The sequence below is a fragment of the Manihot esculenta genome, chromosome 7, assembly GCF_001659605.2.
Source record: "Manihot esculenta cultivar AM560-2 chromosome 7, M.esculenta_v8, whole genome shotgun sequence".
NCBI lineage: Eukaryota > Viridiplantae > Streptophyta > Magnoliopsida > Malpighiales > Euphorbiaceae > Manihot > Manihot esculenta.
In genome coordinates, this window is record NC_035167.2 from 1,213,735 (window position 1) to 1,238,085 (window position 24,351).

At 25.3% G+C, this 24,351-nt stretch overlaps 3 protein-coding genes across 3 annotated transcripts; all 3 read left to right on the forward strand.

Moving 5' to 3' along the window:
• Window positions 1–1,236: 1,236 nt before the first annotated feature.
• Window positions 1,237–4,099, forward strand: LOC110607662 (beta-glucosidase 12). Its single transcript, XM_021746811.2, has 13 exons — window positions 1,237–1,426; window positions 1,584–1,653; window positions 1,731–1,789; window positions 1,877–1,952; window positions 2,057–2,134; window positions 2,257–2,344; window positions 2,449–2,704; window positions 2,796–2,911; window positions 3,007–3,224; window positions 3,329–3,363; window positions 3,458–3,560; window positions 3,654–3,762; window positions 3,842–4,099. Exons 1-13 carry the CDS (start codon window positions 1,253–1,255, stop codon window positions 4,017–4,019), a joined length of 1,560 nt encoding a protein of 519 aa, XP_021602503.1. The 5' UTR covers window positions 1,237–1,252; the 3' UTR covers window positions 4,020–4,099.
• Window positions 4,100–8,269: 4,170 nt separating this feature from the next.
• Window positions 8,270–11,129, forward strand: LOC110607661 (beta-glucosidase 24). The gene is made up of 13 exons (XM_021746810.2): window positions 8,270–8,466; window positions 8,622–8,691; window positions 8,769–8,827; window positions 8,916–8,991; window positions 9,094–9,171; window positions 9,288–9,375; window positions 9,480–9,735; window positions 9,827–9,942; window positions 10,029–10,246; window positions 10,345–10,379; window positions 10,469–10,571; window positions 10,668–10,776; window positions 10,858–11,129. The coding sequence occupies exons 1-13, from the start codon at window positions 8,293–8,295 to the stop codon at window positions 11,033–11,035; spliced, it is 1,560 nt and encodes a 519-aa protein (XP_021602502.1). The 5' UTR covers window positions 8,270–8,292; the 3' UTR covers window positions 11,036–11,129.
• A 9,986-nt stretch (window positions 11,130–21,115) lies between these two features.
• On the forward strand, window positions 21,116–24,130 carry LOC110607660 (beta-glucosidase 13). The gene is made up of 13 exons (XM_021746809.2): window positions 21,116–21,336; window positions 21,464–21,533; window positions 21,610–21,668; window positions 21,758–21,833; window positions 21,953–22,030; window positions 22,184–22,271; window positions 22,378–22,633; window positions 22,727–22,842; window positions 22,935–23,152; window positions 23,246–23,280; window positions 23,379–23,481; window positions 23,581–23,689; window positions 23,772–24,130. Exons 1-13 carry the CDS (start codon window positions 21,157–21,159, stop codon window positions 23,947–23,949), a joined length of 1,566 nt encoding a protein of 521 aa, XP_021602501.1. The 5' UTR covers window positions 21,116–21,156; the 3' UTR covers window positions 23,950–24,130.
• The last annotated feature ends 221 nt before the right edge of the window (window positions 24,131–24,351 follow it).

Sequence of the window (24,351 nt, forward strand, 5' to 3'; positions counted from 1 at the left end):
AAATTCTATCTTTTTAATGTTTGATAAAATGTACTATACGAGAACACTCTTATATAATTAGAAACTAATAAAATTATCAAGTCACCATTTTTATTAATAAATATATTTTAAAATTAATTAATGATAATAATAATGCGAGTCATGCTGCTATTTCATTAATTTTTAATAATTTTTAATGACACAAATAATGTTAAATTATATTTATAATAATTTTAAATGATTATAATTAATATAAAAAAATTAATATAATATAGTGTAATTACAATGATTTTTATTTTTTTTTTATTTTTTGCGATTATCTCCTTTAATAATTGTTTAAGTTTATTCATTATGCTTTTTAATTTATTAATTCCAAGTTGTCAATAATTTGATAATTTGATAATTTAAGTGTTTCTCTAATCTTCATTTTGCCAGGGAGACCAATGATGTTCATACTGCTGAAAGCATCAACGCTTTTTCAATTATTTCGCATAGTGATTAAGAAATAATCATTAATATAATTAAAAATAAAATTTATGCTAATTTTTAATATATCTTCCATTCATATGGCTCGTTTGTTAAATTATTTTTATAATTAATTAATAAACTTTATTTTTAATATCCCAAAAATTTAATATAATTATCATCTAAAAAAGATAACATATACAATAGGCCTTTTTTAGACTGAAAAATGTAACTATTTTCTTCAATATGTAATTTTATTAATTAAATGGTTTAATTTTGTTACCCACCTATTATTCAAATCAATAAAAATATATTTTATTGATTTTATATTAAGAAAATATTTTATTTTAGACTAAATATTGTTAAGTTTTAAAAATAGAAATGTATTAATTTTGATATAATTTGGGAGTGTAAAAGTAATTTTTTTTAAAGTTAATCAACCAACATTTTTGGAAAAAAAAAAAAAAACAGAATCAACTAACCACTTTTAGGTTAATGGAAGTCTGTTGATGTTGAAATCAAACACAGGGAACAGTGCGTTCCACAATAACAGCTTGTATAAAAGTCAAAGCTTTAAAGTCTTTCAAAAGAGTTTTATATTTTCTCTTGTGTAATAGAAAACGTTGGCAACCTCGTGGGATTCTCGGTTGGCAAAATTTCCTAGAAACTCATAAGACGATGAGAGTAGACCAAATCATGCATGCATTTCAACACGTTACTCATCTCTCCTCAACTCTATATAAAGGGAGCATTGCCCACAACTGAAAATCACACAATCACTTCTAAATCACATTAATATTCCATTGTTATGGCTATGGCTTCTAAGCTTCATCTCATAGGGATGCTCATCTTCTTCTTCATAAGCTTGTTGGCTCTTGCAAAACCAACAATGGCAAATGATGCTGATGACATCCCTGTAGATTTTGATCGTAGTTACTTTCCAGATGACTTCATTTTTGGAACAGCTACTTCTGCTTATCAGGTATAGTTTTAAGCCTTTTCTCATTGGTTTTCTTACATTTCTTTATAATATAAGTCTCAATCTCATGTTCATATTACTCTATAACTAAAATGATTAAGCTAGATAAACAACAAATGCACAAGTAGATTAATTTCGAGTACTTCTTCATGTTATTCAGATCGAAGGGGCTGCAAATATATCAGGCAAAGGACCTAGTGTCTGGGACACATTTACCCACGAATATCCTGGTATATTTTTGTGTGTTTGTGTGTTTTGATATTGTATTAATATATAAAATATTAATGATTTCTATATAATCTTGCAGAAAGAATAAGAGATCATAGTAATGGAGATGTCGCAGTTGATTTCTATCATCGCTATCAAGTATAATATCCATTCTTTTATTTTAAAAATCTATATTTATTATTAACTATTAAATTAAGCAAGAAATAATTAAAATTGATGTTGCAGGAAGATATACAAAACGTCAAAAAAATGGGTTTTAATGCTTTCAGATTTTCCATTTCGTGGTCGAGAGTTATACCTAGTAAGTTAGTTTATTAAATTTAATCTTTTATTAGCATGTATTCACATCATAAAATATTTTTTAATATAACTCTTCTTTATTTTACTTTTAATTTGAATATTTAGGTGGAAGGAGACGAGAAGGAGTAAACGAAGAAGGGATTGAATTCTACAATAGAGTTATTAATGAAACTATAAAACAAGGTGATAATTACATATCTTTCTTTTTTCCTAGTAATTAACTAGTTTATATCGTCTTCCAGACCTTCAAGGAAGTTACAAAATTATATCAAACATCTAATTTTTTTCATTTTAAAAAATTTTAGGTCTACAACCTTTTGTTACTATTTTTCATTGGGATACCCCTCAAGCTCTAGAAGATAAATACGGCGGCTTTTTAAGTCGTAATATTGTGTAAGTATATAGTTTCAAATTATAATTTTAAAATTTAAGTTGATAATTGTTTCTCATCTAATTAATAAAATATGATATTGAATAATTATACAAATCATTTACAGAGAAGATTTTCGTGAATATGCCGATCTCCTCTTTGAAAGATTTGGTGATCGAGTAAAGTATTGGATGACTTTTAATGAACCATGGGCTCTTAGCGGATTTGCTTATGATGATGGACTTTTTGCCCCTGGTCGATGCTCATCTTGGGTCAATAATCAATGTCGTGCTGGAAACTCAGCTACTGAACCTTACATCGTCGCTCACCATTTGCTACTTTCTCATTCTGAAGCTGTACGAGTATATAGAAAAAATTATCAGGTATATTTAAAGATATATAATGCATGTTGTATCTTCTTTCTCTAGCATACATGTGTAAATATTTGAGCTTATTATTTTATTAACTTTGTAGACAATTCAAAAAGGCAAGATTGGAATAACGCTCTTCACCTTCTGGTTTGAACCTCTCTCCAATAGAAAAGCTGACATAGAAGCATCCCGAACAGCTCTGGATTTCATGTTTGGATTGTGAGTGTTTACTTCAAATTAACCTAGCCAATTAAGTATTTATATCATATGCATAAGTATTTATTTAATAACGATCTTTATTTTATATTCTTCAGGTGGATGGATCCTTTAACTTATGGTAAATATCCAAGGACCGTGCAAAATTTAGTTGGAGACAAATTGCTTAATTTTACCAAAGAAGAAACTCAATTGCTTAGAGGATCATATGATTTTATTGGATTACAATACTACACTTCATATTATGCAAAACCAAATGTTTCGGTTGATTCAGAACTTATAAGATACAAAACTGACAGTAATATTACTGAAACTCGTAAGTTCATATCTACATCCAATTTTTTTATAAGTTATTTATATTTTTTTCTTGCAGAATGTATTAACTAATGAATATATATATTTTTTCCTTTTACTTTGCAGCTTATGACTATGATGGTAATCTTATTGGTCCACAGGTTAGTATAGTAAAAAAATTAAAAGAAATTATGATAAATAGATAGATTATATACTCATGATATAATATTAACATATTAATTGAATTTACTGCAGGCTTATTCACCTTGGTTCTACATTTATCCGAAAGGCATACGACATTTATTGAATTATACTAAAGACAAATATAATAATCCCGTAATTTATATTACTGAAAATGGTAAGTGGTTCATACCTTTCTCTTTTAGGAATAATAGTTTTTTAAATATAACTTTTTTATTGATTTTTGTTTTTCCTTTTCATATTATCTTAGGCGTCGACAATCTTAACGATGAAAACCAACCCATTGAGGAAGCACTTAAAGATGAATTCAGGATAGATTATTATCGAAAACATATGTGGAATACTTTGGAATCTCTTAGGTAAGTCGGGACTTCAAAATCTTAATCAAAGTAATGATAATTCTTAGTTAATATTTCTAATGAGGTTTTGTTTTTGCAGGGAATACAATGTCAATGTCAAAGGATACTTTGCATGGTCATATTTGGACAATTTTGAATGGAACATTGGTTATACTTCAAGATTTGGTTTATATTATGTAGATTATAAAAATAATCTAACAAGAATCGCCAAGGAATCAGCTATTTGGTTTACAAAATTTCTGAATCCATCGAACTAGACCATCATTCAAGATTAGAGATACATTATTTTTTATATAAGTTAGAATTAAATTAATTACCGAGAATGTCTTGTAACAAAATGTTGATGATGCCTTGAATTCCAGGCATGACTTTGTTGTAATTTTTTGAATAAATATTATAAATTATTCTTTTTTATTAGTTCTGTTCTATTGTGAAAACAATAATTAAAATTTTAAAATATGCTTATCCTAAGTTTTTCTCCGTTCTACTTTTAGTTTTCATTCGTTTGTAAAAAATAATTTATATTTGAAAAATATTTTTTATCAAAATTTTTTTCTATAAAAAATATTTTATATTTTTTAATAAAGTAGCTTATTTTCCATTGCTTTATTTTAATTTAAAAAATAAATTTTATTAATAAATTCATATATAAAACCCTTAATAAATATTTCAAGTATAGAAAATAATATTCTCTTTTTAAAAGAGAGCAGGATTTTCCTTAAAATAATTTACTTTTTTTTTTTAATCAGGAAAATATTTTTCGTTAACTTAAATTTTTTGAGTTTTCCAAACATCAAAAAATTTTCAGTTTTTTTGAGTTTTTTAAACGTCAAAAAATATAAAAAATATTTTATTGAAATTTTTTTTTTTTGAAATAAATGGAACCTTAATTAATAAAAATTCTCTCCCTTGCTGAAAAAGAAAAGACTAATTAATAGTTGAATCCAATATATTATTAACTATATTAACAATTACTTTATTTATGAACTAATTTTAACTTAATAAATTTTAGATTTGAATCACAAGTAGAACCATATATTAAAGCAATAATCTCTTTATTATTTTATAATTATAATATTAATAATTAGTTGCAGACCAAACTAAAAAGTTTGGAATGTAGATAATACATATGACTGAAGCTTATATTAATGTTAAGTTTCCCCTTTTGGTTTTCCTTAAAAAAAAAAAATTTCCCCTCAAAATATTTGGTTTAAAAATAAAAAAGCTTATTTACATGCACTTCAAAAAATATATAATTTTTTTATTTTATATAGAATACATAAAAAAAAAATTATACAACAATGAAAAAAAATTAATATTTATTTATTGAATATTGCGATTATTAATAAGTTAGTTTCTCAATTTTAAAAAATCTATTAAAACGTTATTAGCTTCTCTTTTCGTCAATAAAATTATCCTTCCATCTAATTTTATATATTTATGCCTTTAAAAATATAATAAAAGATCAAATTATTATTATTTTTTATATTTTTTTTTGTTTTTAACAAGGGAGGAGGAACTATTTTGTTGATGAATAGAAAATATACAAATATTTTAATAGATTTTTAAAAATATAGTAACTAATTTATCAATAATAGTAATATTCAGAGATTAAATAAGAAAATTTATTGAGAGTAAAATTGAGTTCTAAAATTTTTTTTTCTCATTTTTTATTTATTTATAATAAAAAAATGACGAAATGCCTATTTCATAAACGAAAAGAAAAAATAAAAATATTTTAATAAATTTTTAAAAATATACAGACTAATCATTAATAATAATAATAATAATATTGAAGGACTAGATAGTAAATTTTTCTAAAAAAACATTTAACTTATTCGTTGGGCATGCATGGACAGAAAAATCCAAAGTGACCATTGACCAAAGAACGCCGAATGAAAACAAAAAGCGCAACTACTGGCAGAATGTCAAAACAGCTGAAGAGCATAAAAAATAAAAAAACTTTATGAAATGAATTTTTTTTTATCGAATAATAATTAATATTTTTCATTTTGTACATTTAATAACAAATTGCTCATAATATAAAGAATGAGATGATAGATAAGAAATTTCTCTGAAATTTTTAATTATTTTTAACATGTTAATAGCATTTTTCTAATCACCTGTTAGTGTTTTTTATTTTATTTTTTATTTATATTATATTACTTTTTTTACAATTTATAAATTATAATTTTTTTTAAATATAATTTTTTATATCAACAAATAATTTAAAATTATAATATATAAATTAAAAATATTATAAAATAATAATAAATTAGTTACCTATATATAAAAACATTTTTTAATATTTGAAACATTCAAACAATTTAGTTAATAAAAATATTTTTATCTTTAAACAATTTAATTAATAAAAATATTATTCTGATAAAAAGAAAAATAATCTATTTTAAGAAAAATAATTCTTTTAAAAAAATAAAAAAATATTTTTCACATTTTCATATTCTTATTAAAATCTCTCTATATAAATTTATTAATAAATTTTATTTTTTAAATTAAAATTACATAATAAAAAATAATTTATATTATTAAAAAATATTTTGTATGAAAAATAAATAAAAATTATTTTTAACAAATAAATAAAATTTAATAATAAAAAATAAGTTATTTTATCGAAAAAAATTTTCATAAATTTTTTTTTAAAAAATAAAGTAAAACAGAGGCTATGTTTTTTGTTTTTTTGTTAAAAAAAGAAAAGTCTGGTCCAAAGGAAGAAAAGTCACATTCATCCCCTGGAAATGGATCCGATCGTTTTCCTTCAAAGACGGCTAATGAATAGTTTTATTCTTGTGTAATACGTAGTGGTTCAGATTCTCAGGAAAACAATTTAAATAACTATTAAAATATACACTCATAAATTTATTTTTATGATAAATATATTTAAAATTAATTTAATGATAAATATATTTAAATAAATTTAAAAAATTTTAAATTATACTGCTCAATTAATTTAATAATAAATATATCTAAATAAATTTAAAAAATTTTAAATTGTATTCCTTCAATTTCTATTTAAAAAGAAAATAACTATTAGAAAATATAAGTAATTTGAAATGATTTTTTTTGCCATTTTGAAATTGTCATAATTTAAAATATTTATAATTTAAATTCAAATGAAATCTTAAATTTTCTTTAATATGGGTCAAATAATTCAAACTCTCAAAGATATAAATAAATCTGAAAGTTGTAATTAAGAAATCTAACGTTAGATTATGGCCAACGAATCCGTTATATTTATATTACCTATATGCAAAGACTCCCAAGACTGTTCAAATAATTGTAAAATATTCATTTTTAAATATAAAAATAATTTAACTATTTTTAGTTTAAAGTGTGTAATTTAAAATGGATAAAAAATAAAAATAAATCTAGCATGTGAGTAGGGCTTTCGATTGAAATTAAAAAAATTGACCGAATCGAATTAATTTAAAAATTCAGTTCAATTTTTTATTTATTTCAGTTTGATTCGATTCAGTTTTTAATTTTAAAAATTTCAATTATTTTGATTCGGTTCAATTTTAATTAGAAAAAAATAAAAAAACTGAATCGAACTGATATAATTGATAATTGTATATTCGTTAAAATATTTTAATTAAATTTTAAAATATTAAAAATAAAATATAAAAAATAAAAAATTTATTAAAAATTTAAATAAATCAAATTAAACTGAATTAAATCAATTAAATTCGATTTAATTTTTAATTAAAATTAATTCAATTTGATTTTTATAAATATTAAAATTTTATTCTTTAATTTATTTAATTTAATTTAATTTTAAATTAAATTAACTGAATACTAAACCTGTGTGAGACTAGCAAAGTAACTCTTTTGAAAAGCTTTTGTGGAGATCGGAGGAGACAGGAGACTTGCATATGTAAAAGTCTAATGGGAAATGTAAAATTTAGAAAAGAATTTCTCTTTACAAAAAAGTAATTTTTCTTTTTCTTTCCGTCAAATCAATTCCGTTTAGCAGTTTGATAAAAAAAAAAATCGGTTTATCCGTACGTGATAAAAAATGGTTGGTGGAAATATTTTTTAAATGAATAAATTACTTTTATATCAAATTAAAGCATATGTTTGTTATTTTTAAGGGTATTTTGGTATTTTAAACATAATTAATAAAAAAATTAAATAAAAAAATAGGGATATAAAAATAATTATTCTCTTTTAAATTAAACAACTAGGCAGTTTTAAACTATTGGAAGTCTGTTGATGTGGAAATCAAAGACAGGGAATAGTACCTTCCACAATTGCAGCTTGTATAAAAGTCAAAGTACTATATTTTTTCAAAAGAATTTTGTATTTTTCTCTTGTATAATAGAAAACGTTGGCAACCTCGTGGGATTCTTGGTTAGCAAAATTTCCTAGAAATTCATAAGACGAAGAGAGTAGACCAAATCATGCATGCATTTCAACACGTTACTCATCTCTCCTCAACTCTATATAAAGGGAGCATTGCCCACAACTGAAAATCACACAATCACTTCTAAATCATATTAACATTTCATTGTTATGGCTATGGCTTCTAAGCTTCAGCTCATAGGGATGCTCATCTTCTTCCTCATAAGCTTGTTGGCTCTTACAAAACCAACAATGGCAAATGATGTTGATGACATACCTGTAGATTTTGATCGTAGTTACTTTCCAGATGACTTCATTTTTGGAACAGCCACTTCTGCTTATCAGGTATAGTTTTAAGCCTTTTCTCATTGGTTTCCCTACATTTCTTTGTAATATAAGTCTCAATCTCATGCTCATACTTCTCTAACTAAAATAATTAAGCTAGATAAACAACTAATGCACAAGTAGATTAATTTCGGGTACTTCTTCATGTTATTCAGATTGAGGGAGCTGCAAATATATCGGGCAAAGGACCTAGTGTCTGGGACACATTTACCCACGAATATCCTGGTATATTTTTGTGTGTTTGTGTGTTTTGATATTATATTAATATATAAAATAGTAATGATTTCTATATAATTTTGCAGAGAGGATAAGAGATAATAGTAATGGAGACGTCGCAGTTGATTTCTATCATCGCTATCGAGTATAATATTCATTCTCTTACTTTAGAAATCTTTATTTATTATTAATTATAAAATTAAATAAGAAATAAATTAAAATTGATGTTGCAGGAGGATATACAAAATGTCAAGAATATGGGTTTTAACGCTTTCAGATTTTCCATTTCGTGGTCTAGAGTTATACCCAGTAAGTTATTTAGTAAAATTAAATTTTTATTAACATGTGTCGACATTATAAATTTTTTTTTATATAATTCTTAACTATTTTATTTTTAATTTGAATATTTAGGTGGGAGGAGACGAGAAGGGGTAAATGAGGAAGGGATTGAATTCTACAATAGAGTTATTAACGAAACAATAAAACAAGGTGATAATTATCTCTGTTTTTTATTAAAGACTTAAAAACCATATAGTACAATGGCAAATTTGACCAACTGCAATTAAATCATATTAAACATCTTCTTTCATTTTAAAAAATTTCAGGTCTACAACCTTTTGTTACTATTTTTCATTGGGATACCCCTCAAGCTCTAGAGGATAAATATGGTGGCTTTTTAAGTCGTAATATTGTGTAAGTATATATTTTCAAATCACAACATTAAATTTTAAGTCAATAATTATTTTCTTATTTGAGTAGCAAATATGCTATTGAATAATTATATAAATTATTTACAGGGAAGATTTCCGTGAATATGCTGATCTCCTCTTTCAAAGATTTGGTGATCGAGTAAAGCATTGGATGACTTTTAATGAACCATGGGCTCTTAGTGGATTCGCCTATGATGATGGACTTTTTGCCCCTGGTCGATGCTCGTCTTGGGTGAATAATCAATGTCGTGCTGGAAACTCAGCCACTGAACCTTACATAGTTGCTCACCATTTGCTACTTTCTCATTCCAAAGCTGTACAAGTATATAGAAAAAAATACCAGGTATATTTATAGATATACAATGTATGTTATATTTTATTTCTTTGACAAATATGTTCAGAAATTTGAGCTTATTACTTTATTAAATTTGTAGACAACTCAAAAAGGCAAGATTGGAATAACGCTTTTCACCTTCTGGTTTGAGCCTCTCTCCAATAGAAGAATTGATATAGAAGCATCTAGAACAGCCCTCGATTTCATGTTTGGATTGTGAGTCTTTCTTTCAAATTAACCTAGCAAATTAAGCCTTTATCATGTGCATAAGTATTTAAGGACATGTATTTTGTATTTTTCAGGTGGATGGATCCTTTAACTTATGGTCAATATCCAAAATCCGTGCAAAATTTAATTGGAGATAAATTGCTTAACTTTACTAATAAAGAAACTCAATTACTTAGAGGATCATATGATTTTATTGGACTACAATACTACACTTCATATTATGCAAAACCAAACGCTTCAGTTGATTCAGATCGTGTAAGATACAAAACTGACAGTAACATCACTGAAACTCGTAAGTTCATGTCTATAACTAATCTTTTTGATAAGTTATTATTTTTTTCTTGTAGAATGTTTAACTAATGAACTTTTGTTTGAACTTTTACTTTGCAGCTTATGATTATGACGGCAATCTTATTGGTCCACAGGTTAGTATACTAAAAAATTAAAAAAATAATAATAAATAGATAGATTACGTATTTATGGATATATCATTAACATAGTAATCAATTTGCAGGCTTACTCACCTTGGTTTTACATTTATCCGAAAGGCATACGACATTTATTGAATTACACGAAAGATAGATATAACAATCCAGTAATTTATATTACTGAAAATGGTAAGTCGTTAATACCTTTTTATACAGGAATATTCATTTCTTAAATATAGTTATATTTCTTTTTTTGATTTTTGTGCTTTTTTCACATTACTTCAGGGGTTGATAATGTTAATGATGAAAATCAACCTATTGAAGAAGCACTTAAAGATGAATTCAGAATAGATTATTACCGAAAGCATATGTGGAATACTTTGGAATCTCTCAAGTAAGTTTAAACTTCAAAATCTTAATTTAAAAGTTATAATAATTCTTAATTAATATTTCTAATGATGGTTGGATTTTGCAGGGAGTACGATGTCAATGTTAAAGGATATTTTGCATGGTCATATTTGGACAATTTTGAATGGAATATTGGTTATACTTCAAGATTTGGTCTGTACTACGTGGATTACAAAAATAATCTAACAAGAATTGCTAAGGAATCAGCAATTTGGTTTACGAAATTCCTGAATCCATCAAACTAGATCATGGATCAAGATTAGAGATACATTATTATTATTCTTTTTATAAGTTAGAATTAAATTAATTATTTAAAATGTCTTGTAATAAAATTTTGATGATGCCTTGAATTCCAGGCATGCTTTGTTGTAATTCTTTGAATAAATATTTTACATTATTCTTTTTATTAGTTCTGTTATATGTTATATGTGAAAACAATAAGCAAAGAAAATTAAGATCTGCTTTATCTTAAGTGTTTCCCAATTCTACTCTTAATTATTAAAATTCTCTCTGTTGCTGAAAAAAAAAACTAATTAATTGTTGAATCCAATATATTAACTATATTAGCAATTACTTTATTTACGAACCAATTTCAATTTAATAATATTAAAATATTTTTTTAAACTATAAAATTTTAATTTTAAATCACAATTAGAACCAGATATATTAAAGATAACAATCACTTTATCCTTTATAATTTTCTGTTAATAATTAGTATATGACTGAAGTTTATATTAATATTAAGTTTCCCCTTTCGGTTTTCCTATAAAAAAAGTTTTCCCTAAAAAATATTAAAAAATACTTATTTACATATTCTTTAAAAAAATTTATGTATTTTCTTTCAAATAGGATATATATATATATGGATAGATGGGTACATTCAATCCATTAGATTATTCCTTAGTTCTTTTCTTCATCACAGGTAGACCAGCCCCCAATTTTGACACTCGTTTGACACCTTATAACACTTGATTTAATTTTCTTTTGAGCCAAGTTAGTCGGTAAATTTATGCGTACACTTGCTCAACAAAACATTTGGATAAGGATTTCATGTCTTATTCCCGTAAAAATGGGGATAAGTCATAAATATTAAACAAAATATCATTGGTAGATAATCATAGCAACACTAACACATAAATAATAATTAAACACCGAGATTTAATGAATATACTACTAATTTTATTTTAAGGATAAAATAATTATTACACAATCATAGCAACACTTCTATTACAACTTATAAATGGGATTGACTAATTGTCCACCAGTATAACCTTAAAGTTGCAGGTTCAAAATGTCACAAAAGCAAATCTCATCACAACAGTACAATTAGAAACAAGTTAGTGACCATCAGAGTAAAACAACCATGAAAGCAGCACAAAACACAAAAGGAAAAGGCTATAGAACAACCAAACATGCAGTACTCGCAGGAAGGAGATGATACAGAACTCATGGCCTCTCTTATTATTGGGGGCATAGATCATTGGTCGCAACGGTGCAATCCTGAGACGTGGATAAACCTTCCAGTAAGCAAGTAATAACACAACCCTAGAAAACAGAAAATAAAAACACAACAGATTCAAAAAGAAACTTCAACTCAAGATGCACATAGATATGGAAAAGACTAAAACGAATATCCATTCTACCACAAACATTGAATTTCCTGCCCCGAAGGATAGAGAATCCCAGCAAGAACATATGACTGACTTTCCTGAAACCAAGTACCACTTTCTTTGTCTGTGCTGATTATCTCCTTACAAACATGCACAATCGCTCATTTCCTTCTCAAAAACCCTTTTCTAATTCCCCCTTCCTTTTTCAATTCCCTCTCTCTTTTGCTTTCTTAACTCGGAGGAAACTTTTTGTATACATTCAGATATATAAGTTAATTTATATATTCAGTTAATTAAAAATTAAAATAACATCATAGTTAATAAATCCTATCATATTTGAGATAACATTATATTTAATTTAGATAATGTGTCGATTTTATATTGGATGAGGTGCGCATAAGAATTTCTCTTAATGTACAAAACAATTCTTTCATATACTTAGGCCGTTGGAGAAGTATGATCTATCAAATTGAGATGGTTGTTGAAGGGGTAAGACTATGAGTGAAGTTGACAAGTATTAAATTTAAATATTTTATATTTAAATTTATAAATTTGTTTTATACACAAATGAAATAGCCATGCCTTTCGAAAAAATAAAAATAAAAAAAGAAAATAGCCATTCCCTGCTGACTTAAAACAAGGGGAAATTACGAGTCAGTGGTCAATATATGAACATTATGGATCAATGGTGATTTTGGAGTTTTCTCTTCTTCCATAGTGAACGAATAATAAGCAACTTCAGAAAAAAAAAAAAAAAAAAAAAAAACTGCATATCACAATTTATATATATATGGAATCAGATTCACAATTGTCTCAAATTTTGACTTTGAACACAATTTTCACTTGGATCACAATTCATGGAATCAGATTCTCAAAAATGCATTCTTGGATTCAAGGTACGCATATTTCAGAAAAAAAATATATTTTTTAAACGAACAAAAAAATAATAAAATTAAAATATCATATATTGAGAATATTCTAAAAGTAAAAATTTCACAAATGTATATATAAGAAAAATGATTGATCAAAACAAGTTTATATGGTTACTCTATTGTTTGAACTATATACGAACATAATTAAAAAAATTGAAGTTACATTTTCATATAACTTTTAATGGTGAAATTATATAATAATTTGAGTATTATAGATATATGTTAATATATTTGTAGTTCATACTATTTTTGTATTAATATGACGTTTGCTTAAATAGGTGTACCAAAAATGCGTACCAAAAATTTAAAAAAATTAAAAAATATTGACAATAAAATTTAGTCATTTTGAGATTCTAAACAACGTTATTAGACTTTGTGATAGGTCGATATGTAGCCAAAAGCAAATAAAAGGCATAGATCTCTAAATGAGTTTTTTGAATTGGGATCTTAAGTGGTCGGTCGATTTTTTTATCAAAATTGATTTAGAAATATGGTTGCAATTATAATTAATCTCAAAGATTTGAGTATTCTATATATACAAAAATTGAAAAATTAGATATAATTGTGAATTATTGAGAATTCACGCTAAAATTTAAATTTTTGAATCCAATTAACTTTTAATAGACAATGGACTATAGAATAGAGAATTTAAAATCATTAAAACTTATATTTTTAACGTTTTGTATATCTTCGTGTCACATTAATTTTAACTAATTTTCCGTTAAACTTAATAGGTGAAAATAAATAAAAATTTTCAAAGTAAAAAATAACTAATATCTTTAATATCAATGCTAGAAACCACCTGCAACGATTATCTTTTATCATTTCTGTAAGATTATATAGAAATAAGTAACTGATATGGAACAACTAGTGTTGCACTTTATGGTAAATTTAGATCTGACTTAACTTTTGCTATTGGCGTCCGATGGAGACCCACTAATTTTTTTGAAAAGGGAATTTCGATATGCACGACTTTCAAAAGTGTGACAAGGGTTACAGGTCTGTCACAAAGTTTGATATGTAAATTCATTATTTAGGGGTCAATTTTATATTTTATTTATTTTTTTAAATATTTTCATAATTTTGCATATTAGAGTTTTGTTTCTATTATAAATATTCTCTCATAACTATTAAAAACTCACTTTTTAATCTTTTGATAAATTTCAATAAAATTTTTCGTCTTCTAACTTATTTTTTCTTTTATTTCATTTTAGCCAAACGATATTGATTAAAACTCCTGATGAAATTTAAATAGTCCTTTATCAGTAACATTTTATTTAGTTATATATATAAGTTCAAAGCATACAAACATATAAAGATACCAGGACACTAAATTTTTTACCTGATATATTTGGGGCCCTTCAATATGAATACAAGAAAGAAATACTCAGAATTAATCTACTCATTCAGTAGTTGTTTATCTAGCTTAATCATTTTAGTTGGACAGTATGAACATGAGTTTGAGACTTATATTAGAAATATACATCGGGAATCCTAGGAAAATTTTATGAGTTTCCTAGGAGATTCTAGGAAAATTTTCTATAAAAGGAATTCCCACGAGGCTGCCACCTTTTCTATTAAAAGCAAGAAAATGGAAAATTAAAAAAATATATATATATTTACACTCTTGTATATAAATTTATTAATATTTTTATTTTTATAATTACAACTAAAAAATGAAATAGAGTTAGTTGCTAATTTAGGTATAATATGAACTTTTTAATTAAAAATTTTCTAATAATTTAAAATAAAAAATTATAAAGGTTTATTATTATTCGATAAAAACTCAATTTATAATTTATTTGTTAAAAAAGCTATTGAGTTGTTTTGACCCTCTACCATTAGTTTTGCCATTTCTGTTCTTACTTGGCGTCCAGTGTTCCTCCATGTCTGCTGGAGAATTCTTTTGTCAATAAATTAACATTACAGGTCAACTGTCATTTTCGGTTTTTATCTTCATCTATAGTAGATGAATAAGCAACTATATATCATAATTATATTTTTTTTCACGTTAATTTATATTATAGTTTCTAAAAAAATGCATGCAGTATATAAATTTAATAAAAAAAATTAAAATATAAAAGTTTTGGAAATTTAGAAAATACTTTATCAATACTCATGAAACTCTTATATCTCCGCTTACTTTTTTATTATAATTTTTGAAATTTAATAAAATAATTAAAATTTATCTATATATATGCTTTTCTTCAATTGAAATTTAGTAAATTATTTGTAATATTATCTTTTATATTTTATTTATATTTATATATTTGTAATTATGTTGCTATACATTATATTTATTAACTATTTTCCTTTTATATTCTTTTGCCAAAGATTTTCCTTCTATATAATTGACCGTTGAAATAGATCTATCAAATCGAGAAAGAAAAGGATTGGGTAAGACTACGAGTGAAGTTGACAAGTCTTAAATTAAAATATTTATATGTAAATTTATAAATTTGCTTAAATAGCCATGCGCTGCTGACTTAAAACTTGGGAGAAATTATGGGTCAATCTTTTTCCATGGTGGACGAATCAACAGCTTCAGACAAGAAATATTTGATATGGTTTGATCATAATAAGATTGTATAACAAGTCTCCTAACATAATCCAGTGTATCTACTAAGTCTCCTAGCCTAATTCAATGTATCATAAATTATTTTTCAAGAAAATAATTTTTTTTAATTATTTAATTGCAGTATAAAAAAAAGTTAATTTGAAAAACACTCATGTATAGAAAAATGTTAGTTTTATATAGATTGTCAAAATCTATAGAATGACTTTTTGTTTGAAATAAATAAGTTACTTTTTAAAAAATTGATTAATTTTTATTAGAAAAATATTTTCTTTTTATTATAATATAATTATAAAAGGATTTTAAAAAATATTTTATCAAATAAATAGGATGTAAATAACAATAAATAATTAAATTGGTAGTATATACTTGATTAAATTAAATTCTAAATAGGTTTAGAGAAAAATATGTAATTATCAATAGAAAATAAGCTGCTTAAAAAAATATGACGTTTGATTAGACATAAACAAAAATTTAAAAAAATAAAAAAATATTAAAAAAAAAAGTGATTTTAAGATTCTAAGTAGCGTTTTTAGATCTCATGATCTCTAAATGAGTTTTTCGAATTGGGATTTTAATAGTAATTCTGACACTCGTAATAAAAATTATGATCAAATCTTTAAATGAATTTTCTGAATTGGGGTTTTAAATAGTCAGTCGATCTGTCTTTCCATTCTAAATATTACGATCCATCTAATCCGCACCAAATTTATTTTTAATCAAAATTGATTTAGAAACATGGTTGCAATTATAAATAATCTCAGAGGTTTGAATATTCTATATAAAAATTGAAAAATTAGATATAATTGTGAATGATTGAGAATTCACGCTAAAATTTAAATTTTTGAATCCAATTAACCTTTAATAGACAATGGACCATAAAACAGAGAATTTAAAAGCATTAAAACTCATATTTTTAACGTTTTGTATATCTTTCTGCCACATTAATTTTAATTAATTTTCCATTAAACTTCATAGATGAGAATAAATAAAAATTTTCAAAGTAAAAATATAATTAATATCTTTAATATCAATGATAGAAACCAACTGCAACGATTATTTTTTTATCATGTCTGTAAGATTATATAGAAATAAGTAATTGATATGAAGCAATTAGTTTTAAATTTTACGGCAGATTTGAATTGGATTTAACTTTTGCTATTGACGTTCGATGGAGATCCACAATAATTTTTCAGAAAGAAAATTTCGAGACGCACAACTTTTAAAAATGTGACGAGGGCCACAGACAAAAGTCGATATGGAAATTTCATTGTTTAGATGTCAATTTTGTATTTTATTTATTTATTTAGATATTTTAGATATTTTCATAATTTTGCATATTAATATTTTGTTTCTATTATAAATAGTTTCCCTTAACTATTAGAAATTCATTTTTTAATTTTTGAGAAATTTCAATTAGCCTTTTAACCTATCTTTTCACTTATTTTATTTTAACCAAACGATATTAATTAAAATTTTTGGTGCAGTCTAAATAATTTTTTATCAATAACATTTTGTTTAGTGATATATATAAGTTCAAAGCACCCAAACATATAAAGATACCAAGATACCAGGACACTAAATATTTTACCTGATATATTTGGGGCCCTTCAATATGAATACCAGAAAGAAATACTCAGAATTAATCTACTCATTCATTAGTTGTTTATCTACCTTAATCATTTTAGTTGGACAGTATGAACAGAGACTTATATTAGAAGTATACATTGGGAATCCTAGGAAAATTTTATGAGTTTTCTAGGAGATTCTAGGAAAATTTTTTATAAAAGGAATTCCCAAGAGGCTGCCACCTTTTTCTATTAAAAAGAAGAAAATGGAAAAAAAATAAAATTCTTTTGAATGACTATAAAGCTTTGACTTGTAGAGTGGAGCTGTATTTGTAGAACATAGTACTTCGTATGTTTGATTTGAACTTAAACAAACTTTTTTTAATTTAAAATTAGCTAGTTGATTAATTTAAAAATATTTTTCCTACCATTTTTGTCCTCTACGTACAACCAATATCGTAACATGATTTGAGGGAGAAAAAAAAAAAAGAAAAAAAAAAAAAAAAAAGGACATTAGGTACCATTTCGGGATCGTTCCCATTGAATTGAATTGCTATTCTTATATAAAAATATTTTAAATAAAATAATTAATAATTATTTACTAAAATGTTAGTCAATTTATGTGCGATTTGAATATTTATATTATTAATTCATTTAATTAATATTAAAACAAATTTAGAAATATTTTAGTTGGTAGAAAATTAATCTATTTAATTTTAAAAAAATACGTTGTGATTAATAAATAAAGATTAAATAATTAATTTAAACAAATATAACAACCTAGTAATTTAATTATTTTATTTTATAATAAAAGTCTGGGTCCAACGGAAGAGCACGTGCCTCAGGAAATGTCTCCTCCATCCAAATGAATTGGATCCCGACATTTTCCATCAAAAACAGCTAATGGATAGTTTGATTTTTATCTAATACGTCTTGACTGAGATGGTCGTTCAACTAATAAAATATTTTTATAAAGTAAATTTGGAAAAATTGTTTTGCAATTTTTATAATTATAATATTTTAAATTTAAATTCAAATGAAATCTTTTTTCTTTTTTTAATATGGGTCAAATAATTCAAACTCTAAAAGATAAGAGATAAGTCTGGAAAGCTTGAATTGAGAAATCTAACGTTAGATTATGGCCAACTAATCCTTGACGTCTACATAATCTATATGCAAAGACTCCCACAGTATTCTTATAATTATAAAATTTTATTTTACTATTTTAATTTTTTTATCTAACTGAAAAATAGTAAAAAAATTATAATATTAAAAAAATATTATTAAATAAAAATTTATTTGAAATTAAAAGATAAAGTTGATCTTCTGAGAATTAGAGAATAAAATTTTATAGTATGTGTAAACTTAGATAGAAGGGGAAGATGTTTCTCCCTTTTATTACTTTCTTTTTGTCTGCTAGTGATGTCTAATGGCTTCTCTACTACAGTGTCATCTGTCTCTATTATATAAGTCCGTATGTACGGAATAATTAGAATCTCTCTTCACACCAGACGGTCATTTAATTCCACATGAATAGTACCACCTATTTTTGTTACGCAGATCCGTACGTACAGAAGTGTCAAAACACCTTTCTACGTCAGACGGCTATTTAATTTTCCCGGCGAACGTCCAGACACGGTAGCGAAGTGATTGGACTTATTGTCTTTCATCGCGTCACATCATCGGATTGGCCAGTGAGTAAAAAAAAATATTTTAATTTTTTTCTAGACTTCGATGAAAAGTCCATGAGTGACTTTTGCCTATTTGAAATCATGTGCTCATTTAGCAACCAACTCTTTAAGGAAAAATTAATGTCATGTATGCTTACTCCTTCATGATCTCATCCATTTTTTTTTTAAAGGTAAATTGAAAAAATTTATATAAATTATTTAAAATTCATTTATAAAGCACATTCAAATCGTTTTTCTTGATATAATATTAAAACATATGAAAAATATTTTTTTTAAAATAAACGACGCGTGTAATTAATTTATAAAAAAATTATAGATAAATGGCAATGATAGCGTAAGAAGCCGTGTTGATTCTCAAACACCTACCCGTGTTATTTCATTATTAAGCATTTCTCTAATCTTTAATTTTCCAGGGTGACCAACTCCTATTTTCAAAACTGGGGCTTATGCTTATCCACAAAAAAAAGAAAAAAAGAAAAAAAAAACAATGGCGTTAATACCGTTGAAAGTGTCAACGAAATATAGTTAATATAATTAAAAATTTTATCTAATTTTTTCTAAAATAATTTTCAGTCCTTAATTGAATGACCACGTTCTAAATAATTCCGGTTTGACTCCTTATTTCCTTTCTCTTAATCTAGTGGTGTGCAATCGATGAAATTTGATAAAATTCTTATTATAATTAATTAATAAACTTGATAAGGTTTGATCAAATTTTTTTAATCAGAAATTTTTTTTATTTTATTAATTTTCTAAAGCAGCTCAAACAACACAAATAGAAGAAAATTTTGATAAGGTTTGATCATATTAGGATTGTGTATATAATAAGTCTCCTAACATAATCCAATGTATCTGCTAAGTCTCTTACCCTAATCGGATGTATCATAGTAGTAAATTATTTTTTAAGAAAATAATTCTTTTTTATTATTTAATTACAATATAAAAAGTTAAAGTTTGAACAAAAACATATATATTGATATTCTGAAATTTAAAAAATAAAATTTACGGTGGTTATTTAAATTTAAATAGAGAAAAAAAAATTTTATTTTTATTTTTTTTAATTTATTACTGATATTTAACGGTCTCTCTATTACAGTGTTACCTATCTCTATCACTTAGATCCGATGATCATCATATATAAAAAAAATATTTATTTTATAAATGCTCAAACGGTATAAAAATAATTTTTTTAATTAATAAATATTTTTTTGAAATCGATTAATTTAAAAAAATATTTGTATTTTATCATTCTTCATAATGCTTATAAATTTTTTTTTAGAAAATATTTTTACAAAAAAAATAGGATGTAATTTATGGACGTGAAAGAAAATCACTGATAAATAGGAAAAAATAATCAACTACCCACTTTCAAATTAATAAAAGTTGGCTGGAGTTGAAATCAAATACATGCAGGAGCATATTCCACAATTACAGCTTGTGCAAAAGTCAAAGCCCTGGTCGCACGGGAATTATCTGAAAAGTCAAAATAATATTAGACGTACTATAAAATAAAATCGGCGATTATTTTAACTTCAAATTTATATTCCTTTTCTGTTTAAAGGAATTTATTTTCTAAAATATTATATAATATTATTTTCTAAAAAATAATAACATCATTAAACCTTCAGTAGAATTTCTTTTATTTTCTAAAAAAAATATAATATTATTAAACCTTCTAATTAATTTTTTTTAATAGAAAAGTTACCCAAAAAAAAAAATTCAACTATAAGAATGCTTCTTTCAAAAGATTTTATTTTTCTTTTTTTAATAGAAAAGGTGGGCAATTAATTAATCTCGTGGGAATTCCCGTTTAAGGAAAATTTCCTAGAATCTCCTAGGAAAGTGATGAGACGATGAGAATAGACCAAGATAACTATGCATGCATATAACCACGTCAGCCATCTCTCATCTACTCTATATAAAGGAGGCATTGCCAAGAATTGAAAATCACACAAGCACTTGAAATCATATTAATATATCGATCATTGTTATGGCTATAGCTTCTAAGCTCTCTCCTCAGCTGATAAGGATGCTCATCTTCTTCCTCATAAGCTTGTTGGCTCTTACAAAACCAGCAAAGGCAGATGATGTTGATGACATCCCAAAGAATTTTAATCGTAGTTATTTTCCAGATGACTTCATTTTTGGAACAGCCACTTCTGCCTATCAGGTATAATTTTAAACATGTTCCATGATTTCTCAACATATTTTTCTAATATAAGTCTCAATCTCATGTTCATGCTTATCCAACTAAAATTATTAAGCTAGACTTCTGAGCTTTGCTTTATGTTATTTAGATCGAAGGGGCAGCAAATATATCAGGCAAAGGACCTAGTGTCTGGGACACGTTTACGCATGAGTATCCTGGTATTTTTTTTATATTTGTGTGTTTTGAGATTATGTTAATAAATAAAATATTAATTATTTTTATATAATCTTGCAGAGAGAATAAGGGATAAAAGCAATGGAGACATGGCAGTTGATTTCTATCATCGCTATCAAGTATAATAATCATTCTTTTCCTTTGAAAATTCTTATTTATTGTCAACTGTAAAATAAAATAAAAAAATAAATTAAAATTAATATTGCAGGAAGATATACAAAACGTGAAGAATATGGGTTTTAATGCTTTTAGATTTTCCATATCGTGGTCCAGAGTTATCCCTAGTAAGTTATCTATCAAAATTTAAACATTTACGAATTTGTGTTAGATATTAGTTATGGTAAATATTTATGATTTTTTTTACTTTTTAATCATTTATTTTATTTTTAATTTTAATATTTAGGTGGAAGGAGACGGGAGGGGATAAACGAGGAAGGGATTGAATTCTACAATAGAGTTATTAATGAAACTATAAAACAAGGTGATAATTATCTCTTTTTCAAAGGATTTAATATAGTTCCTTAATTTTCTTTTATCAAGGAAATGAAGGAACTTCATCTGCTAATTCTTTTGAAGAAGTTATGAAATTATATCAAACAATATCTAATTTTTTCTCTTTGTAAAAAAATTTCAGGTCTACAACCTTTTGTTACTATTTTTCATTGGGATACTCCTCAAGCTCTAGAGGATAAATATGGAGGTTTTTTAAGTCGTAATATTGTGTAAGTGTACAGTTTTTTACATTACATTTTTTAACTTTTAACTCAATAATTATTTTTTCTCTAAAGCAAAAATACATGTCGTTGAATAATTATAAATTGTATACAGGAGAGATTATCGTGAATATGCTGATCTTCTCTTTGAAAGATTCGGTGATCGAGTGAAGCATTGGATGACTTTTAATGAACCATGGGCTCTTAGTGGATTTGCTTATGATGATGGAGTTTTCGCTCCTGGTCGATGCTCATCTTGGGTGAATAATCAATGTCGTGCTGGAAACTCAGCTACTGAACCTTATATAGTTGCTCATAATTTGCTACTTTCACATTCCGCCGTTGTAAATATATATAGAAAAAATTACCAGGTATACTTCTAGATATATAATGCATGTTATTATTTTTTTTCTTTAACAAACATATATATAGATTTGAGCTTATTATTTTGTTGACTTTTGTAGAAAATTCAAAATGGCAAGATTGGAATAACGCTCTTCACCTTCTGGTTTGAACCTCTCTCCAATAGAATTTCTGATATAGAAGCTTCAAGAACAGCCATGGACTTTATGTTTGGATTGTGAGTCTTTATTTCAAATTAACCTATCAATTAAGGCTTTATCATATGCATAAGCCTTCATTTAACATGAGTATTTATTTTTTATTTTTCAGGTGGATGGATCCTTTAACTTATGGTCGATATCCAAGATCTGTGCAAGATTTAATTGGAGATAAACTAATTAGCTTTTCTGATGAAGAAACTCAGTTGCTTAGAGGGTCATACGATTTTATCGGATTACAATACTACACTTCATATTATGCGAAACCAAATGCTTCAATTGATTCGGATCGTATAAGATATAAAACCGATAGTAACATCACTGAAACTCGTATGTTACCTATAATTTTTTCAATAAGTTATTAATTTCTTTTTGTTATAGAATGTTTAGCTAATGAACATATATGTTTTTTTTACTATGCAGCTTATGATTATGATGGCAATCTCATTGGTCCACAGGTTAGTATATTAAAGAAAAGCATATATAAAATAAATTAATTAAGATATGAATTATCTATTTTTGGATATATCATTAACATAGAAATTGAAATTTGCAGGCTTACTCACCTTGGTTTTATATTTATCCAAATGGTATACGCCATTTATTGAACTACACCAAAGATAGATATAACAATCCAGTAATTTATATTACTGAAAATGGTAAGTGATTAATATATGCCTTTCTTGTGTAAGAATATTAATTTCTTAATTATGATTATATTTTTCATTGATTTTTGTATTTTTTTCACATTAATTTAGGAGTCGATAATCTTAATGATGAAACTCAATCTATTGAGGAAGCACTTAAAGATGAATTCAGAATAGACTATTATCGAAAGCATATATGGAATACATTGGGATCTCTCAGGTAAGTCTGAACTTCAAAATCTTAATCTAAAAGTTTTCAATAATTCTTAATTTATAATTCTAACGATGGTTGCTTTTTGCAGGGATTACAATGTTAATGTTAAAGGATACTTTGCTTGGTCATACTTAGACAATTTCGAATGGAATATTGGTTATACTTCAAGATTTGGTCTATACTATGTCGATTACAAAAATAATCTTACAAGAATCGCTAAAAACTCAGCTATTTGGTTCACGAAATTCCTCAATCCATCAAACTAGAGTCATGGGAGATTAGAGATATTATACATTTTTTTGTTTGCATTATTCTTTTTATAATTTGGAATTCAATTAATTACATAGCATGTCTTGTAACAAAATTTTGGTGATGCCTTGAATTCCAGGCATGCCTTCTTGTAATTCTTTGGTTCTATCTTTCAATAAATATTATACATTATCCTTCTGAGCTGTGATCCAATTGAAATTTGTGTTAATGTCAAACTTGGCATCCTTTTGAAGGATGTGAATTTTTTTTTTTTTTTTAAGGAAGAGGGAAATCCAATAATTTTAATTTCAAATAATTTTAATTTCTTACAGAATATTAAAAAATATATATATATAATTGCGATGTACAGTCGCTTATCTGTCCACCATGGATGGAAAGAAAAATCCAAAATGAACATT

Bases quoted from the DNA above. Each gene is read 5' to 3' on its own strand.
- LOC110607660 (XM_021746809.2), top strand. From the start codon at position 21,157: ATGGCTATAGCTTCTAAGCTCTCTCCTCAGCTGATAAGGATGCTCATC. The intron at 21,337-21,463 runs GTATAATTTTAA...TATGTTATTTAG, and splicing joins CAGCCACTTCTGCCTATCAG to ATCGAAGGGGCAGCAAATAT. The intron at 23,153-23,245 runs GTATGTTACCTA...TTTACTATGCAG, and splicing joins TAGTAACATCACTGAAACTC to CTTATGATTATGATGGCAAT.
- LOC110607661 (XM_021746810.2), top strand. From the start codon at position 8,293: ATGGCTATGGCTTCTAAGCTTCAGCTCATAGGGATGCTCATCTTCTTC. The intron at 8,828-8,915 runs GTATAATATTCA...TTGATGTTGCAG, and splicing joins ATTTCTATCATCGCTATCGA to GAGGATATACAAAATGTCAA. The intron at 10,777-10,857 runs GTAAGTTTAAAC...TGGATTTTGCAG, and splicing joins AATACTTTGGAATCTCTCAA to GGAGTACGATGTCAATGTTA.
- LOC110607662 (XM_021746811.2), top strand. From the start codon at position 1,253: ATGGCTATGGCTTCTAAGCTTCATCTCATAGGGATGCTCATCTTCTTC. The intron at 2,135-2,256 runs GTGATAATTACA...AAAAAATTTTAG, and splicing joins TAATGAAACTATAAAACAAG to GTCTACAACCTTTTGTTACT. The intron at 2,345-2,448 runs GTAAGTATATAG...AATCATTTACAG, and splicing joins TTTTTAAGTCGTAATATTGT to AGAAGATTTTCGTGAATATG.